The sequence below is a fragment of the Canis lupus genome, chromosome 14 (assembly GCF_011100685.1).
Source record: "Canis lupus familiaris isolate Mischka breed German Shepherd chromosome 14, alternate assembly UU_Cfam_GSD_1.0, whole genome shotgun sequence".
Taxonomy (NCBI): domain Eukaryota; kingdom Metazoa; phylum Chordata; class Mammalia; order Carnivora; family Canidae; genus Canis; species Canis lupus.
The window spans coordinates 905955-925164 of record NC_049235.1 but is presented as its reverse complement, the minus strand read 5'-3'; the positions used below and the strand labels follow the sequence as shown (position 1 = coordinate 925164).

Here is a 19210-nt window from a genome sequence, read left to right as displayed (position 1 = left end):
TTTAATGCAATCCCTATCAAAATACCATGGACTTCTTCAGACAGTTAGAACAAATTATTTTCAGATTTGTGTGGAATCAGAAAAGACCCCGAATAGCCAGGGGAATTTAAAAAAAGAAAACCATGGCTGGGGGCATCACAATGCCATATTACAGGTTGTACTACAAAGCTGTGGTCATCAAGACAGTGTGGTCCTGGCACAAAAACAGACACATAGATCAATGGAACAGAACAGAGAATCCAGAAGTGGACCCTGAACTTTATGGCCAACTAATATTCGATAAAGGAGGAAAGACTATCCATTGGAAGAAAGACAGTCTCTTCAATAAATGGTGCTGGGAAAATTGGACATCCACATGCAGAAGAATGAAACTAGACCACTCTCTTTCACCATACACAAAGATAAACTCAAAATGGATGAAAGATCTAAATGTGAGACAAGAGTCCATCAAAATCCTAGAGGAGAACACAGGCAACACCCTTTTTGAACTCAGCCACAGTAACTTCTTGCAAGATACATCCACGAAGGCAAAAGAAACAAAGCAAAAATGAACTATTGGGACTTCATCAAGATATGAAGCTTTTCCACAGCAAAGGATACAGTCAACAAAACTAAAAGACAACCGACAGAATGGGAGAAGATATTTGCAAATGACGTATCAGATAAAGGGCTAGTTTCCAAGATCTATAAAGAACTTCTTAAACTCAACACCAAAGAAACAAACAATCCAATCATGAAATGGGCAAAAGACATGAAGAGAAATCTCACAGAGGAAGACATAGACATGGCCAACATGCACATGAGAAAATGCTCCGCATCACTTGCCATCAGGGAAATACAAATCAAAACCACGATGAGATACCACCTCACACCAGTGAGAATGGGGAAAATTAACAAGGCAGGAAACCACAAATGTTGGAGAGGATGCGGAGAAAAGGGAACCCTCTTGCACTGTTGGTGGGAATGTGAACTGGTGCAGCCACTCTGGAAAGCTGTGAGGAGGTTCCTCACAGAGTTAAAAATAGACCTGCCCTACAACCCAGCAATTGCACTGTTGGGGATTTACCCCAAAGTTCAGATGCAATGAATCGCCGCGATACCTGCACCCCGATGTTTCTAGCAGCAATGTCCACAATAGCCAAACTTTGGAAGGAGCCTCGGGTTCCATCGAAAGATGAATGGATAAAGAAGATGTGGTCTATGTATACAATGGAATATTACTCAGCCATTTAAAACGACAAATACCCACCATTTGCTTCAACGTGGATGGAACTGGAGGGTATTATGCTGAGTGAAGTAAGTCAATCGGAGAAAGACAAACAGTGTATGTCTCATTCATTTGGGGAATATAAATAATAGTGAAAGGGAATATAAGGGAAGGGAGAAGAAATGTGTGGGAAATATCATAAAGGGAGACAGAACATAAAGACTCCTAACTCTGGGAAACGAACTAGGGGTGGTGGAAGGGGAGGTGGGCATGACTGGGTGACAGGCACTGAGGGGGGCACTTGATGGGATGAGCACAGGGTGTTGTTTTATATGTTGGCAAATTCATCACCAATAAAAAATAAATGTATAAAAGAATCGAAAAACAGAAACCGTCAACGAGGGTATGTTGAGCACTAAGACAGAATTGAAAAAAAAAGAACTTTTTAAACTCAACAGCAAGAAACACACAATCCAGTCATGAAATGTGCAAAAGACATGAACAGAATTTTCACAGACAGGGATCCCTGGGTGGCACAGCGGTTTAGCACCTGCCTTTGGCCCAGGACATGATCCTGGAGACCCTGGATCAAATCCCACGTCGGGCTCGGTGCATGGAGACTGCTTCTCCCTCTGCCTGTGTCTCTGCCTCTCTCTCTCTCTCTGTGACTATCATGAATAAATAAATAAAAATAAAAATAAAGAATTTTCACAGACAAAGACATAGACAAGGCCAACAAGCACATGAGAAAATGCTGAAGACCACTGGCCAGCAGTTAAATACAAATCAAAACCACAAAGTGATACCACCTCACACCAGTGAGAATGGTGAAAATCACAAGACAGGAAACAACAATTGTTGCAGAGGATGTGGAGATAGAGGAACCCTCTTGCACTGTTGGTGAGAATGTGAACTGGTGCAGCCACTCTGGAAAACCTTGTGGAGGTTCCTCAAAGAGTTAAAAATAGACCTGCCCTAATTACCCAGCAACTGCACTCCTGGGGATTTATCCCAAAGACACAGATGCAGTGAAATGCTGGAACACCTGCACCCCAATGTTTCAGTGCATTATATGGTCTCATTCATTTGGAATATAAAAAATTGTGAAAGGGAATATAAAAAATTGTGAAAGGGAATAAAGGGAAAAGGAGAGAAATTGAGTGAAAATATCAGTGAGGGTGACAAAACATGAGAAACACCTAACTCTAGGAAATGAACAAGGGGTAGTGGAAAGGCAAGTTGGTGTGGGTTTGAGGTGACTGGTGGTGGGTACACAGGGGGGCACTTGATGAGTGAGCACTGAGTGATATGCTATATTTGGCAAATTGAACTCCAGTTAAAAAAAATGACAAATACCCACATTTTGCTTCAACATGGATAGAACTGGAGAGTATTATGTTGAGTGAAGTAAGTCAATTGGAGAACGACAGAACATGTAAGAATCCTACGTGTTTATATTGGAATATTTAGTGTTTTTGCAATGAAAGTAATTGTTGATATGTATGCATTTATTGCCAGTTGGTTACTTTTGATTTTGTGGTTGTTTTTGTAATTTTTCTCTGAATCTTTCTTTTCTTACTCTTTTTCATGGTTTACTGACCTTTTTTATTGATATAGTTGGATTTATTTATCCTCTTTGCATATCTATTAATGTTTTAGATTTGTGGTTATCATCAGATATGTATATAACATCTTCTGTATATAGCAGCCTATATTTAGTTGATGATTGCTTAAGCTTGCATCCATTGACTCTGCTGTACCTCCCTCCCACATTTTAAACATTTGGCATCATATTCTGTATCTTTTTTTTCATCTTGTGAATCCTTTGAAGGATATTTACAGATATACTTATTTATATTGCTTTTGTGTTTCCTTCTTTTCATACTATTTTTTGTGGTCTTTCCTTTCCACTCAAAGATTCTCCTTTAACATTTCTTTTAGAGTTGATTTAGTGGTTATGAACTTCTTTACTTTATGTTTTTCTGAGGAACTCTTTATTTCTGTTTCTATTCTGAATGATAGCTTTGCTCAATGGGGTATTTTTTTGTCTGCAGATTTTTCCCTTTCATAACTTTCATTATATTATGCTATTCCTTTCTGGCCTATAATAATTCTGCAGAAAAATCTACTCACAGCCTCATCAGGATTCCCTTACATGTAAACTCTTTATTTTCTCTTGCTGCTTTTAAAATTGGCCCTTTATCACTACTTTTTGCCATTTTAATTATTATGTGTCTTGATGTGGTTCTTTTGGGTAGATTTTGGGGGGGGTTCTCTTTGCCCACTGAATCTGGATATCTGTTTCTTTTCTTAGATTTTGAAAGTTTCCAGATATTATTTCTTCAAATATATTTTCTGTCCCCTTTTCTTTCTTTTTTCATCTTTAATTCTTCAATTCTTCGATTCTTATAATGTAAATGTTATTAAACTTGATTCAATTACTGAGTTTCCTAAGTCTGTTCTTGTTTTATTAAGATTGATTGATTGATGAGAGAGAGAGAGAGAGAGAGAGAGACAGGAGGAGGGAGAAGCAGGCTCCATGCCTGGAGCCCGACGTGGGACTCGATCCCGGGACTCCAGGATTGTGCCCTGGGCCAAAGGCAGGCACTAAACCGCTGAGCCTCCCAGGGATCCACTCTATTCTTGTTTTGCATATTTTTTTCTCTCACATGTCCAGCTTGATTACTTGGTATCCTCCACCTTTTTCTCAAGTTCAGTGAGTATCCTTATAATTATCATTTTAAAGACTTTATGAGGTATGTTACTTTTATCTTTTTTGCCTACATCTGTCTGTTACTGTGCTTTGGTCCTGTTCTTTCATTTGGGACATTTTCTTCCTTCTCCACATTTTGTCTAGTGGTCTGTGTCTGGTTTTGGGTGTTATCAAAGTCTGCTATGTCTCATGCTCTTTAAACTAGTAGGCAGGGTGCACACTTTTAACAGTGACACTGTTTCTCTTTCACAGGGGACATGCAGCCCCTATGGAGACCAGGGCTGGCCAGGGCCACTTCAGAAAGCTCACTCTGGTGGGCCCACAGAATTCACAAAGTGTGCATGCTGTTCCTCTTCCAAAGGAGACATGAAGCTGCAGAAAGTGGGTCTGTCTGGGCCATTTTACAAAGTGCACATGGGTGGGGGCATGATGTCCTCAACCTGTATGTACTCATCTTCCACAGGGGACTTGCAGATGCTGCAGACACCAGGGTGGCTGTAAATGCTCAGCAAACCCCATGTGGATACAGTTTTAATAAGGTGTACTCATTTTCCTTGAGTGGCAACTGGCTGCTGCCTCCAGGCCCAAAGCCTCTCAAAATACTTGGGTTGGGAGACATTATTTTGCAACATTTTCACAAGTCTTTTGGGGGAGGGCACCCATAGTACTGGGATTGAGGCAAGCATGACTAGAAAAGGCTGATCTGATGAATGGCAGCAGAGCAGGGCTTTGTGTAAGGAACTTAGTTAATGAATTTCATCACAGCACTTGTTCCCTTAGGTAGCCCTGTGTGTATGCTGAGGAATGGAGGAGAGAAATGGCCACTGCCAGCTCTTTTGTTCCAGGAGGGGGTCTCCCTATGATCCCTGTCTCTCTGGGATTCACTCTGAATGAATAAATAACTGTCCCCCCCATATACCCCAAGCGTTTTTCAAAGGCTGCTTCTATGTTGTGTTTCCATGGCTGTTTTCTGTGCTCTCTCTTTAAGCATAGAGACTCAGCTTCCTAATGCCCACTGGCTTTAAGTCCAACCTTTAAGCCATGCTGGTTGGAAGAATCAAGGAAATGTGGCCCCTGTCACTTTCAAAACCAAATGTCATGGAAATTTGTCTTCCTCATGTCGCTCCCTGGTGTGGTCATCTATTTTTGTCCTTCTCCATTCCCCTGACTTCCTTCTCATCACAGTTGGCCAGGATCCTTTTAACCCCCCACCATATCTCCACCTTTCCTATGCTTTTTAATGTGGCTTCTTCCCTACCATTAGCTATGGAGTTTGTTTTGCCAGTTTTCAGATCCTTTTCTGAGTTATGGACACTGTGCAATCTAATTGTGTCTGTGTGAGAAGACAAGCTTAGGTTCCTCCTACTCTGAGATCTTCCCAGTGTCCTCCAGTTGATATTTTTATAACTGACTTATAAATTATAAATTATGTTTGCCTGAATTAGGATATAAATACAGATACTTTACAATTAATTGATAACCCCTCCAAAGATTCTTGTCCTATCAATTTGCCTGTATCTTATATATTTATTTTTAATTTTGCCATTGCATTACTGTTGAAGAAACTGGACAGCATGTAGTGAAAATATTCTTGTAGTCTGAATTTTGCTGGATATGTATTCATGATGTCATCTTCCTCTAAACCAATGTAATTACTTTTAATTAATTGTTAAATGTAAAGGTTTTGATGACATTGTCATTTTTTTGGCAAGATGACCTATATATGTAGTTCTATTTTAAAGTTTTCGGCAAACTTTAAAAACCATTGCCTAACCTCAGGAATCAGAAAACAAAAAGAAATAAAAGACATTCAAATTGGCAAAGAAGAAGTCAAACTCTCCCTCTTTGCAGATGACATGATACTATACATAGAAAACCCAAAAGACTCCATCCCAAGATTGCTAGAACTCAAACAGCAATTTGGGAGTATGGCAGGATACAAAATCAATGGCCAAAGTCAGTGGCATTTCTATACACTAACAATGAGACTGAAGAAAGAGAAATTAAGGAGTCAATCCCACTTACAATTGCACCAAAAGCATAAGATACCTAGGAATAAACCTAACCAAAGAGGTAAAGGATCTATACCCTAAAAACTATAGAACACTTCTGAAAGAAATTGAGGAAAACACAAAGAGATGGAAAAATATTCCGTGCTCATGGATTGGCGGAATTAATATTGTGAAAATGTCAATGTTACCCAGGGCAATTTACACATTCAATGCAATCCCTATCAAAATACCATGGACTTTCTTCAGAGAGTTGGAACAAATTATTTTAAGATTTATGTGGAATCAGAAAAGACCCCGAATAGCCAGGGGAATTTAAAAAAAGAAAACCATGGCTGGGGGCATCACAATGCCAGATTTCAGGTTGTACTACAAAGCTGTGATCATAAAGACAGTGTGGTACTGGCACAAAAACAGACACATAGATCAATGGAACAGAATAGAGAATCCAGAAGTGGACCCTCAACTCTACGGTCAACTAATATTCAACAAAGAAGGAAAGATTATCCACTGAAAAAAAGACAGGGTCTTCAATAAATGGTGCTGGGAAAATTGGACATCCACATGCAGAAGAATGAAACTGGACCATTATCTTACACCATCCACAAAGATAAACTCAAAAAGAATGAAAGATAATTAATGTGAGACAAGTTTCCATCAAAATGCTAGAGGAGAACACAGGCAACACCCTTTTTGAACTTTGCCACAGTAACTTCTTGCAAAATACATCCATGAAGGCAAGAGAAACAAAAGCAAAAGTGAACTATTGGGACTTCATCAAGATAAGAAGCTTTTGCACAGCAAAGGATACAGTCAACAAAACTGAAAGACAACCTACAGAATGGGAGAAGATATTTGCAAATGATGTATCAGATAAAGGACTAGCATCCAAGATCTATAAAGAACTTCTTAAACCCACAGCAAAGAAACAAACAATCCAATCATGAAATGGGTGAAAGACACGAACAGACAGTTCACCAAAGAAGACATAGACATGGCTAACAAGCACATGAGAAAATGCTCCGCGTCACTTGCCATCAGGGAAATACAAATCAAAACCACAAGGAGATACCACCTCACACCAGTGAGAATGGGGAAAATTAACAAGGCAGGAAGCCACAAATGTTGGAGAGGCTGTGGAGAAAGGAGAACACTCCTGCACTGTTGATGGGAATGTAAATTGGTGCAGCCACTCTGGAAAACTTTGTGGAGGTTCCTCAAAGAGTTAAAAATAGACCTGCCCCACGACCCAACAATTGAACTGCTGGGGATTTACCGCAATGATACAGATGGAATGAAACGCTTGGATACCTTCACCCTGATGTTTCTAGCAGCAATGTCCACAATAGCCAAACTTTGGAAGGAGCCTCGGTGTCCATCGAAAGATGAATGGATAAAGAAGATGTGGTCTATGTATACAATGGAATATTACTCAGCCATTAGAAATGACAAATATCCACCATTTGCTTCAACGTGGATGGAACTGGAGGGTATTATGCTGAGTGAAGTAAGTCAATTGGAGAAGGACAAACATTATATGGTCTCATTCATTTGGGGAATATAAAAAATAATGAAAGGGAATTAAGGGGAACGGAGAGAAAATGAGTGGGAAATATCAGAAAGGGAGACAGACCATGAGAGACTCCTAACTCTGGGAAACGAACAAGGGGTGGTGGAAACGGAGGTGGGCCGGGTGTGGGGGGACTGGGTGACCGGCACTGAGGGGGGCACTTGATGGGATGAGCCTTGAGTGTTTTGCTATATGTTGGCAAATTGAACACCAATTAAATAAATAAATAAATAAATAAATAAATAAATAAATAAATAAATAAATAAACTATTGCCTAGATTTATGCAGTCATTACAGTTTTCAAAGCGATGCTATTGACATTTTTATTTTTCTTCTGAAATCTTTCTTGAAAACAACCCACCCACCCTACATAAGCCAATTATTTGGCAACCTTAATGTCCGGCTACACAGATTATATAGTAAATGAAAAATGCTGGGTTTTTTTCTTTTACTGGTTTTAATGAATTTGTTCCCTAAAATCTTCCTATGTTTATCAAAACGTTTTCAGGTAATTTGAAACTCCTTAATTTAAACATATTTGCTATGTTAAATTCATGAGATCACTATCCATATTTATACACAAATATCCAATCTTTGACAGTAGAAGCATGTAACTTATTGTCTGGGGTTATTTGCCATGACCCTATTTGGCCACATTCATGTGTTCTGTTGTAACCACAAATTTTCAGATTACTGTACACAAATTCTACTCCTTACCTGTAGCTTATGATTGCTCTAAGGATTTGTGATTTTTTTAATAGGAAAGAGTTTTAAGATAGCACAATCTCAGAGGTGATATTGTTCATTGTTAGTGTATTAGTTGTTATTTCTAACTCTTTTTAATAGACTAAACTATGGATTAAGCATAGTTTAAAGGTAAAATACATCATGAGTTCTGGTATTTTAAAAATCTTGTAAATTTTTTATTGTTAAAAAATGGATGGTGTATGTGGAAGGTTTATGTATTTTATCTCACAAATCACATATCTTTGCTGAAAATATTAAAAACTTTTTGAAATTATTTGCATTTCGGTTGTATCACATGACATATATACAGTCAGGTACTCATGTTTGTAATACTCCTAGTTCTAAGTTCACTTAACACACATACTGTCTTTGTAGATGTTACAATTTTAAGACAAGTGTGAAATTAACTACATGTTTGAGATGATGCAATGACAATGATATAGTTATGACCAGTGTGATGTAAGTGCATGGTTATTGAGTGATTCCTTTATTACAAAATCATGAGATGCACTTTTGAATATTTTACAGGTTTATTTATTAATTTTACCTCAATAAAGCTGAACCAAGAGTTTATTTTTGTAAAGATTTTATTTATTTATTCACAAAAGACACAGCAAGAGAGAGAGGCAGAGACATACACAGAGGGAAAAGCAGACTCCATGCAAGAAGCCCCATGTGGGACTTGATCCTAGGACTCCAGGATCACAACCTGACCCAAAGACAGATGTTTAACAGCTGAACCACCCAGGGGTCCCTGAACCAAGAGTTTAAAATAATAGGTGAAGATTCACATGCCCTTTGTGTCTTCACCTTTAGCCTTCATTCTGCCTGGGTCATGATTCAGATGCTAGAAATACAGAAGCCATTATGACCCTAGGGAAAACAAAGTATAGCAGGACAAAATCAAAACCAAAACAAAACGAAACAAAACAAAAAAACTAACAAACAAACTTAAAGGATACTAGTTCTTTGCTAATATCCTTGAGTGGAGATAGTCACAATTCATGGTGGCACACCAGACTTCCATTGCATGAGGCACAAGTCTATACACTGGTTTATTCTGTATTATCTGTAACTGAATATAATAGAAACTTAGCACAGCTTTAGAATACATTTATGTTCAGTAGAATAGATTATTTCTGCCATGAAATCTAAAATAATCTACATGAGGTCCAAACCCAGAATGCCTGCCTCATCAAAACTGTGTTCTTAGGTAACTAGCCCAAATCATTCTGGAATATTTATCATACACTATATCAAGTACTAGATACAATGTAGAGGAAATCCATTAAATACCCCAGTTCTCCCCATCCCACATTCAGATATCCGCACATCAATGTCACAGAACACTGAAACCAATATTGGCATTTACTCTTAAACTAAAAAAGAAAAAAAATGCTCAATAGGCTTAAAATTTAAGGTGGATGTTTGCAATGCTAAAAGGTACAAGGTACTGGGCAAGAAATATGGGGAGATACAACTCCAACTTCAGACATCCTATGATCTCCCTTGAATAACAAACATAAATATTCTAGATGTCTAGCTATACATAATTCATTCTCTTTTATGTTGCATGAGTTGTACAAAACAGTATAATTGGTTAGTTAGAAAATCATGCAAAATACTCCAAAATATATAGATGTAGTATCCCTTTATATACATATTACAAAATGCATTCACAATATAATAATAAACAAAAATAATATAGAAGCCACAATGCAACAAATTCTGAGAGGAGGGAGTCCAGAATTCATTTCCTTTTAAAATTTTCCACTTAAAAATTCAGAATGAAAGTACATTTGAATGTTTCAAATGATTATCTAACTTTTTTCAAAATATGCTTATAATCACCTAAGTTCATAACAAGGGACACTTTCAGGAAATTGTTTCATATTTGTCTTTCTAAAGGAAATAATCATTTTTGTTTATTTGGCTTCTATGTAGCTGGATCTTTTCAAAAAGGAAGAGAACATAATTAAGACAGTAATTTGTGAGCTTAATTTTAAAGAAATGAGAAAGAAAAAAAAAGAATGACCTCTGAGTAATGTCTGCCCAGTTTGTCTGGCTAAACAGGTAGGACATGGTGTTCTGCCTATCATCAAAAAAAATCACAGAACAATAGCATCAGAAGATTGTCACCTGATAGAGCAAGATAAAAACAAGTCCACTCTGAGCACAGGCAAAAATAAAAATGGAGCCCAAAGCCCAGAAATGGAGCCCAAAGCTCAGAAAGAAAGGTACCTTCTTTTCCTAATTAATATGATGTACTGCTACTTATTTACCAATCACAGTTTAACAATGTTTATTCTATATAGCTCCTAAACAAATTTCTTTTATTTTCTGACCCAAACTCATCCTTCATAAAAGGATGTCAACAATAATACATGATTATTGTTTTCATGAAGTAGATTCTAAAGCAAGCAACAGTGACATGAGCTAGATAGTTTCAGGAAGATTAGTATGACAAAAGTGCCTGTATTTTGAAAACATTGCAGCAGAACCCTAATTATAATTCATTTCAAGGGAAATGGTGCTTCCTGAGTCACAAATAAGTTTCAAAGTAATGGAATGTATTTTCTTATTACAGAAATGAGAAAACTGATTTGATTCATAGACTGATCAATTTTATATTCAAAGTAATATTTCTTTGTGAGTATAAATATTTTAATATATATGATTTTTATGTATGCTTCTAGGCAAATGCTTGTGTATCTACGTATATAGGAAGGAGAAGGTATGTACATGTTTTTAGAAAGACGTTCGGATATATATCATGATATATATTTATGTGAGGTGGTACATATATTACATTAAAGACATTCTTAAATGTTTTTAAAGATTTTATTTATTTATTTATTCATGCTGGACATAGAGAGAGAGGCAGAGACACAGGCAGAGGGAGAAGCAGGCTCCATGCCGGAAGCCCGACGCAGGACTGGATCCCAGGACTCCAGGATCGCGCTCTGGGCCAAAGGCAGGCGCAAAACCGCTGAGTCACCCGGGGATCCCCTAAAGACATTGTTAAAGTTAAAAATATAAAGTTGTGGGGACAGGGTATCCCTGGGTGGCTCAATGGCTGAGTGTCTGCCTTCAGCCCAGGGCGTGATCCTGGAGTCCCAGGATCAAGTCCTTCCACCAGTTCCGGCATGAAGCCTGCTTCTCCCTATGCCTGTGTCTCTGCCTCCCTCTCTCTCTCTCTCTCTCTCTCTCTCTCTCTCATGAATCAATAAAATCTCTCTAAAAATTTTTTTAAATCACTATATTACAATTGTGGGGACAATGAAAAAGCTGGGAAAAGAATAAGAATGAGAGAAACACTTTACATTTACTGTGGTTTGTTGTGAAAGTTTTAATGAAAGAAAATATTTTAGAAATATGCAAAGTGATAAGTATAAATCAGTAATGAAATATTAAGAAAGTCAGTGCATTTTAGAAATCAGGAGCTAAGGCAATGATTCTTAATGGAATGAAACACTCCTAAGAGGGAATAGGGAATAGGGGAAGGAAATGTTTACAATTGATCAGTAAAATATGAGACATTCTAGGAGACGATTCTGGAGTCAAGCTGATATAAAAAACCTTTTGAAACCACTAATGTCTCAGAAATGCAAATACCTTCTGAATCCCTGTCTGCATCTCCTTATTTCGGAAACTATACACAATTGGGTTTAATGTTGGGGTCACGAGAGTATAGAGTGCAGTTATCACCTTGTCCCTTTCAAATGAGTAGCTAGAAGCAGGGCGGATATAGGTGTAGATCACAGGAGAGTAGTAAAGGGACACCACTATGAGGTGGGATGAACATGTTGAGAAAGCCTTCCTCTTGCCTTCTGCCGTGTGGATGCGGAGAATGGCAGCAATGATGAAACCATAGGAGATGCAGGTGAGCGTGAAGTCACCTATGGCCAGGGTAATATCAGCAACATACACCATCACCTCATTGATCCTCACAGGGCTGCAGGACAAAGACAGAAGTGGAGGTATCTCACAGAAGAAGTGGTCAATGATATTTGGCCCACAGAAAGTCAGCCTCAGGATAAGACCAGTGTGTACCCAGGAATTGGTTACAGCAATCACCATGGTAATGCCAAGCAAGGCCACACACATATGGGGGTTCATCATAGTTCTGTAGCGAAGAGGGAAACAGATGGCCACATAGCGGTCATAGGCCATTGTGGTGAAGAGAACCATCTCGGCCCCCAGGGACCACGTGAAGAAGAAGAGCTGTGACATGCAGCTTTCATAGGAAATACTCCTTCCCGTTGTTAGCATGGTCCCCAGCATCTTGGGTATAATGCTTGTTGTGCAGATGATATCCACAATAGCCAGTGCCAGAAGGAAAACATACATGGGTGTATGCAAGGTGGTGTTACAGATTATGGCAATGACAATCAGTGCATTGCCAAGTAAGGCCACAAGGTAGATGAGGAGAAAGACAATGAAGAGAGCTCTTTGCAGTTCAGGTTTTTGGGTGAAGCCCAGAATCAAAAATTCCGTTACAATGCTCTTATTCATCCTGCTTTGGTGACAGACATTGTAGAGAATGAGCAACTGGGAATTAAAATGATCTGGGAACATGAGAGACTCCTAACTCTGGGAAATGAACAAGGGGTAGTGGAAGGGGAGGTGGGCGGGGGGATGTGATGACTGGGTGATGGGAGTTGAGGGAGACACTTGACGGGATGAGCATTGGGTGTTATGCTATATGTTGGCAAATTGAATTCCAATAAAAAAATATACAAAAAATGATCTGGAAGCGTGTGTGTGTGTGTGTGTGTGTGTGTGTATGTGTGTGAACTTAGTGATTTATTAGTTGATGTGATACAACTTTGTAGCAAAAATTCCCTTCAGATGGAGTTCTGTCTTCTAGGCAATACCCTCTATTCTCCAGCTGGATATCATTTTTTGATGCAGGTTCTTCAATTAATGAATCCATTAAACTGAAGCCAGTGGTTGAGAAAAGATAAGTAAAATAAATATATTTAAGTATTTCAATATTACCATTTTGAGATGAAACTTATTTGAACAAAATTCACAGGTATATGAAATAGAATACAAATAGTTACACAGCTTCCTAGTTGTTAACTACATACTATCTTTCTTGTAACATACAGGAGCAGAAATATCTAGAACAAAAGAATCTGACAGGGTTAGTAACAGCAGGAAGACTTCAGGGGAAAAATGTCCCACAGAATATCCTAAGCCTGGATATTCTGAGACCATTGAATAATCTATTGGTGTCTAAAAACTAACCAATTTAATCAATTACTTGCCTGATATTTTTTAATTGCAGAAGAACATTTCCAAAATTGCATGACTAACTTGTGCTATCATATAATGCTAAGAATATTTGACATAAAAATAGAAGATCTAGGATTGCATCCTTATTTTAGTATAGCTGTAAACTGGCCATTAAAAGTCCATAAGCTTCATATTCTTAGAGAATCTTTTTTTTGTTTCCAAAAATGATATAAATTAGGACAGATCTTAGATATTATAGATATTATACAGACAATGTGAAAGTTTCTTAAGGATACTCAAACAAAGTGGCAACTTGAAAAAGTTATTTTGGAAAGTAGCCAGGAGATTTTGAGGGAAATTCTTTTTTTTTTTTCTTGTCTGTGTGTGTTACCATGTAGGAAGTTTACTGTTGTTATTTTTAAATGAGTTAAGAAATATCAATTTTTTTCTGTTTCACTTCTTTGTTTAATTTAACTTAAATTCAATGTATTAACATATAATGTATAGTTTCAGAGGTAGAGTTCAGTGATTCATGAGTTGCATATAACACCCAGTGCTCCAACATCATGTGCCCTCATTAATGCCCGTCACTCAGGTACTCCATTCTCCACCTCTCCTCCAGTGACCCTCAGTTTGTTTCCTATGATTAAGAGTCTCTTGTGGTTTCTCTCCCTCTCTGATTTTATCTTATTTTTCCCTCTCTTTCCCTAATATTCTATGTTTTGTTTCTTAAATTACACATATGAGTCAAATCATATAATAATTTTCTTTCTCTGCTTGACTTATTTGGCTTAGCATAAGCCCTCTAGCTCCATCCACATCTTTGCAAATGGTAAGATTTCATCCTTTCTAATGGCTGAGTAATATTACATTGTATATATAGACCATATCTTCATTATTCATTTTTCTCTCGATGGACAGTGTGGCTCCTTCTACAGTTTGGTTATTGTGGACATTGCTGCTGTGAACATTGGGATGCAGGTGCCTTTTTGAATCACTATGTTTGTATCTTTTGGATAAACACCCAGGAGTGCAATTGCTGGGTCATATGGTAGCTCTATTTTTAACTTCCTGAGGAACTTCCACACTGTTTTCCAGAGTAGCTGCACCAGCTTTCATTCTCACCAACAACATAAGAGGGCATCTGGGTGTCTCAGTGGTTGAGCACCTGCCTTCAGCTCAGGTCATGATCCTAGGTTCCTGGGATCGAGTCTCTCATCAGGCTCCCTGCAAGGAGCCTGCTTCTCCCTCTGCTTGTGTCTCTGCCTCTCCCTCTTTCTCTGTGTCTCTCATGAATTAATAAATAAAATATTCAAAAAATGAGGTTTCTCCTTTTTATGAGATAAATTATTATTCTTATTCTCTCCCAAACACTATCATTTGTCACCCATATTATATTTTGTTTATTTATTTAGATAGATCTGTTTTTATGCATAGTCAGTTTTTTATATGTATACATGAATGAGGGGACTATTTTGACCTAGTCCATATAGTAGAAGCATCCAAGGTATTTGTTAATTTACTAGTAACTTTAAGCTTCAAATTGTTCTTTGACTTTTCAGAGATTATACTGTACCTCTGTTACCTAAACAGAGGAAATAAGTCATTTGTGAGGCTGCATACAGTATGATTTGTTCCCCTAAGCCCTGAAAGCTGAATTATTAATTTGCTAAATTTAATGGGATAATCTATGTGTAGCTATTCAGATCAGCAGAAAAGTATTTGTCAAACCTATAAGGCACCTTGAGACTCCCTCATTTTGTTTCTTGTTTTCTGATGGTGAAGGGATGTAACAGCTGTCATTACTTGGATCTATGATATGTGACAGACTCTCTCTTAGATCTTCTGTAGGTATGATATATCATTTCATCACAACCATGGTAGACTTTAATATTGCTATCTCTATACAGTTGATAAGAAAACAGCGCACTATCTAAAAAAAAAGAAAACAGCGCACTGATAGATGAAATAACAGAATCCGAGCAGAGGAGGGGCAAGATGGCAAAAGAGTAGGGTCCCCTAATCACCTATCCCCACCAAATTACCTAGATAACCTTCAAATCATCGTGAAAATCTACAAATTCGGCCTGAGATTTAAAGAGAGAACAGCTGGAATGCTACAGTGAGAAGAGTTTGCCCTTCTATCAAGGTAGGAAGACGGGGAAAAAGAAATAAAGAAACAAAAGGCCTCCAAGGGGGAAGGGCCCCGCGAGGAGCCGGGCTGAGGACGGAGCGCATGTCCCCAGGACAGGAGAGCCCCGACCCGGAGAAGCAGGAGCTGCACCAACCTTCCGGAGTGGAAAGGTGCCCGCAGGGAGTTAGAGCAGGACCCCAGGAGGGCTGGGATGCCCTGGGGCTCCCTGGGACACTAACAGACACCTGCGCCCCAGGAGAGTGCGCCGAGCTCCCTAAGGACTGCAGCGCGCCCAGCAGGACCCGGAGCAGCTCGGAGGGGCTCAGGCGGCGGCTCCGCGGAGGGGGCTGCTTGAATCCAACAGCGCAGGCCCAGGAGCACAGGGCGTCGGGACACAGCCCAGGATCCGGCCTCCACCCAGGACAGGCAGAGGCCGGGAGGGCCCAGGACCCCAAGGACGCTCCTGCCCCGAGCTGAGAAGATCAGCGGCCCCGCCCCAGAGCCTCCAGGCCCTGCAGACGGAGAGCTCCGGAGTTACTGCGGGAGCTGACTCCAGGGCTCCAGAGCTGGCTGCCTCTACTGTTGTTGTTCCTCCTGGGGCCTCACAGGGTAAACAACCCCCACTGAGCCTCACAGTGGCCTCACCAGATAAACAGGTTAAACATCTTTCACTGAGCCCTGCACCAAGCAGGGGCAGAGCAGCTCCCCCAAGTGCTAACACCTGAAAATCAGCACAGCAAGCCCCTCCCGCAGAAGACCAGCTAGATGGACAGGGGAAAAACAAACTATTGACCAAGCAGCACTGGAAAGTTCCAGGGCAAGACAAGGTACTTACAGTGTACAGAATCAGAGGATACTTCCCCGTGTTTTTTTTTTCTTTTTGCTTTCTGTTTGCTTCCCCCACCCTTTTCTTCCTTTCTTTCTTTTTCTTTCTCTTTTTCTTCTTTTTTTTCGTTTTTCTTCCTTTTTTCTTCTTCTCTTTTCTTTCCTTCTTTCTCTCCTCTCTTTTCTCCTTTTCCCAATACAACTTGTTTTTGGCCACTCTGCACTGAGCAAAATGACTAGAAGGAAAACCTCACCTCAAAAGAAAGAATCAGAAACAGTCCTCTTTCCCACAGAGTTACAAAATCTGGATTACAATTCAATGTCGAAAGCCAACTCAGAAGCACTATTATACAGCTACTGGTAGCTCAAGAAAAAAGCATAAAGGACTCAAGAGACTTCATGACTGCAGAATTTAGATCCAATCAGGCAGAAATTAAAAATCAATTGAATGAGATGCAATCCAAACTAGAAGTCCTAACGACGAGGGTTAACGAGGTGGAAGAACGAGTGAGTGACATAGAAGACAAGTTGATGGCAAAGAGGGAAACTGAGGAAAAAAGAGACAAACAATTAAAAGACCATGAGGATAGATTAAGGGAAATAAACGACAGCCTGGGGAAGAAAAACCTACATTTAATTGGGGTTCCTGAAGGCGCCAAAAGGGACAGAGGGCCAGAATACATAATTGAACAAATAATAGCTGAAAACTTTCCTAATCTGGGAAGGGAAACAGGCATTCAGATCCAGGAAACAGAGAGAACCCGCCCTAAAATCAATGAAAACCGTGCAACACCTCGATATTTAATAGTGAAGCTTACAAATTCCAAAGATAAAGAGAAGATCCTTAAAGCAGCAAGAGACAAGAAATCCCTGACTTTTATGGGGAGGAATATTAGGGTAACAGCAGACCTCTCCACAGAGACATGGCAGGCCAGAAAGGGCTGGCATAATATATTCAGGGTCCTAAGTGAGAAGAACAGGCAAGCAAGAATACTTTATCCAGCAAGGCTCTCATTCAAAATGGAAGGAGAGACGAAGAGCTTCCAAGACAGGCAGGAACTGAAAGAATATGTGACCTCCAAACCAGCTCTGCAAGAAATTTTAAGGGGGACTCTTAAAATTCCCATTTAAGAAGAAGTTCAGTGGAACAATCCACAAAAACAAGGACTGAATAGATATCATGATGACCCTAAACTCATATCTTTCGATAGTAACTCTGAACGTGATGGGCTTAATGACCCCATCAAAAGGCACAGGGTTTCAGACTGGATAAAAAGCAGGACCCATCTACTTGCTGTCTACAAGAGACTCATTTTAGACAGAAGGACACCTACAACCTGAAAATAAAAGGTTGGAGAAACATGTACCATTCAAATGGTCCCCAAAAGAAAGCAGGGGTAGCCATCCTTGTATCAGATAAACTAAAATTTACCCCAAAGACTGTAGTGAGAGATGAAGAGGGACACTATATCATACTTAAAGGATCTATCCAACAAGAGGACTTAACAAGCCTCAATATATATGCCTCGAATGTGGGAGCTGCCAAATATTTAAACCAATTAATAACTAAAGTGAAGAAATACTTAGATAATAATACACTTATACTCGGTGATTTCAATCTAGCTCTTTCTACCCTCGATAGGTCTTCTAAGCACAACATTTCCAAAGAAACAAGAGCTTTAAATGATACACTGGACCTGATGGATTTCACAGATATCTACAGAACTTTACATACAAACTCAACTGAATACACATTCTCCTCAAGTACACATGGAACTTTCTCCAGAATAGACCAGATACTGGGTCACAAATCAGGTCGGAACTGATACCAAATGATTGGGATCATCCCCTGCATATTCTCAGACGATAATGCCTTGAAATTAGAACTAAATCACAACAAGAAGTTTGGAAGGACTTCAAACACGTGGAGGTTAAGGACCATCTTCCTAAAAGATGAAAGGGTCAACCAGGAAATTAAGGAAGAATTAAAAAGATTCATGGAAACTAATGAGAATGAAGATACAACTGTTCAAATTCTTTGGGATGTAGCATAAGCAGTCCTGAGGGGGAAATACATCGCAATACAAGCATCCATTCAAAAACTGGAAAGAACTCAAATACAAAAGCTAACCTTACACCTAAAGGAGCTAGAGATAAAACAGCAGATGGACCCTACACCCAGCAGAAGAGAGTTAATTAAGATTCGAGCAGATCTCACGGAAATAGAGATCAGAAGAACTGTGGAACAGATCAACAGAACCAGGAGCTGATTCTTTGAAAGAATTAATAAGATAGATAAACCATTAGCCAGCCTTATTAAAAAGAAGAGAGAGAAGACTCAAATTAATAAAATCATGAATGAGAAAGGAGAGATCACTACCAACACCAAGGAAATACAAATGATTTTAAGAACATATTATGAACAGCTATACACCAATAAATTAGGCAATCTAGAAGAAATGGACGCATTCCTGGAAAGCCACAAATTACCAAAACTGGAACAGGAAGAAATAGAAAACCTGAACAGGCCAATAACCAGGGAGGAAATTGAAGTAGTCATCAAAAACCTCCCAAGACACAAGAGTCCAGGGCCAGATGGCTTCCCTGGGGAATTCTATCAAACATTTAAAGAAGAAACCATACCTATTCTACTAAAGCTCTTTGGAAAGATAGAAAGAGATGGAGTCCTTCCAAATTCGTTCTATGAGGCCAGCATCACCGTAATTCCAAAACCAGACAAAGACCCCACCAAAAAGGAGAATTA

At 39.1% G+C, this 19210-nt stretch overlaps 1 protein-coding gene across 1 annotated transcript; it reads right to left on the bottom strand.

The window, feature by feature from the left end:
- Window positions 1-11837: 11837 nt before the first annotated feature.
- Window positions 11838-12761, bottom strand: OR13G1 (olfactory receptor family 13 subfamily G member 1). The gene has a single exon (XM_038556359.1). The coding sequence runs from the start codon at window positions 12759-12761 to the stop codon at window positions 11838-11840; it is 924 nt and encodes a 307-aa protein (XP_038412287.1).
- Window positions 12762-19210: the final 6449 nt, after the last annotated feature.

Coding starts and splice junctions, on each gene's coding strand:
- OR13G1 (XM_038556359.1), bottom strand. CDS start 12,761: ATGAATAAGAGCATTGTAACGGAATTTTTGATTCTGGGCTTCACCCAA.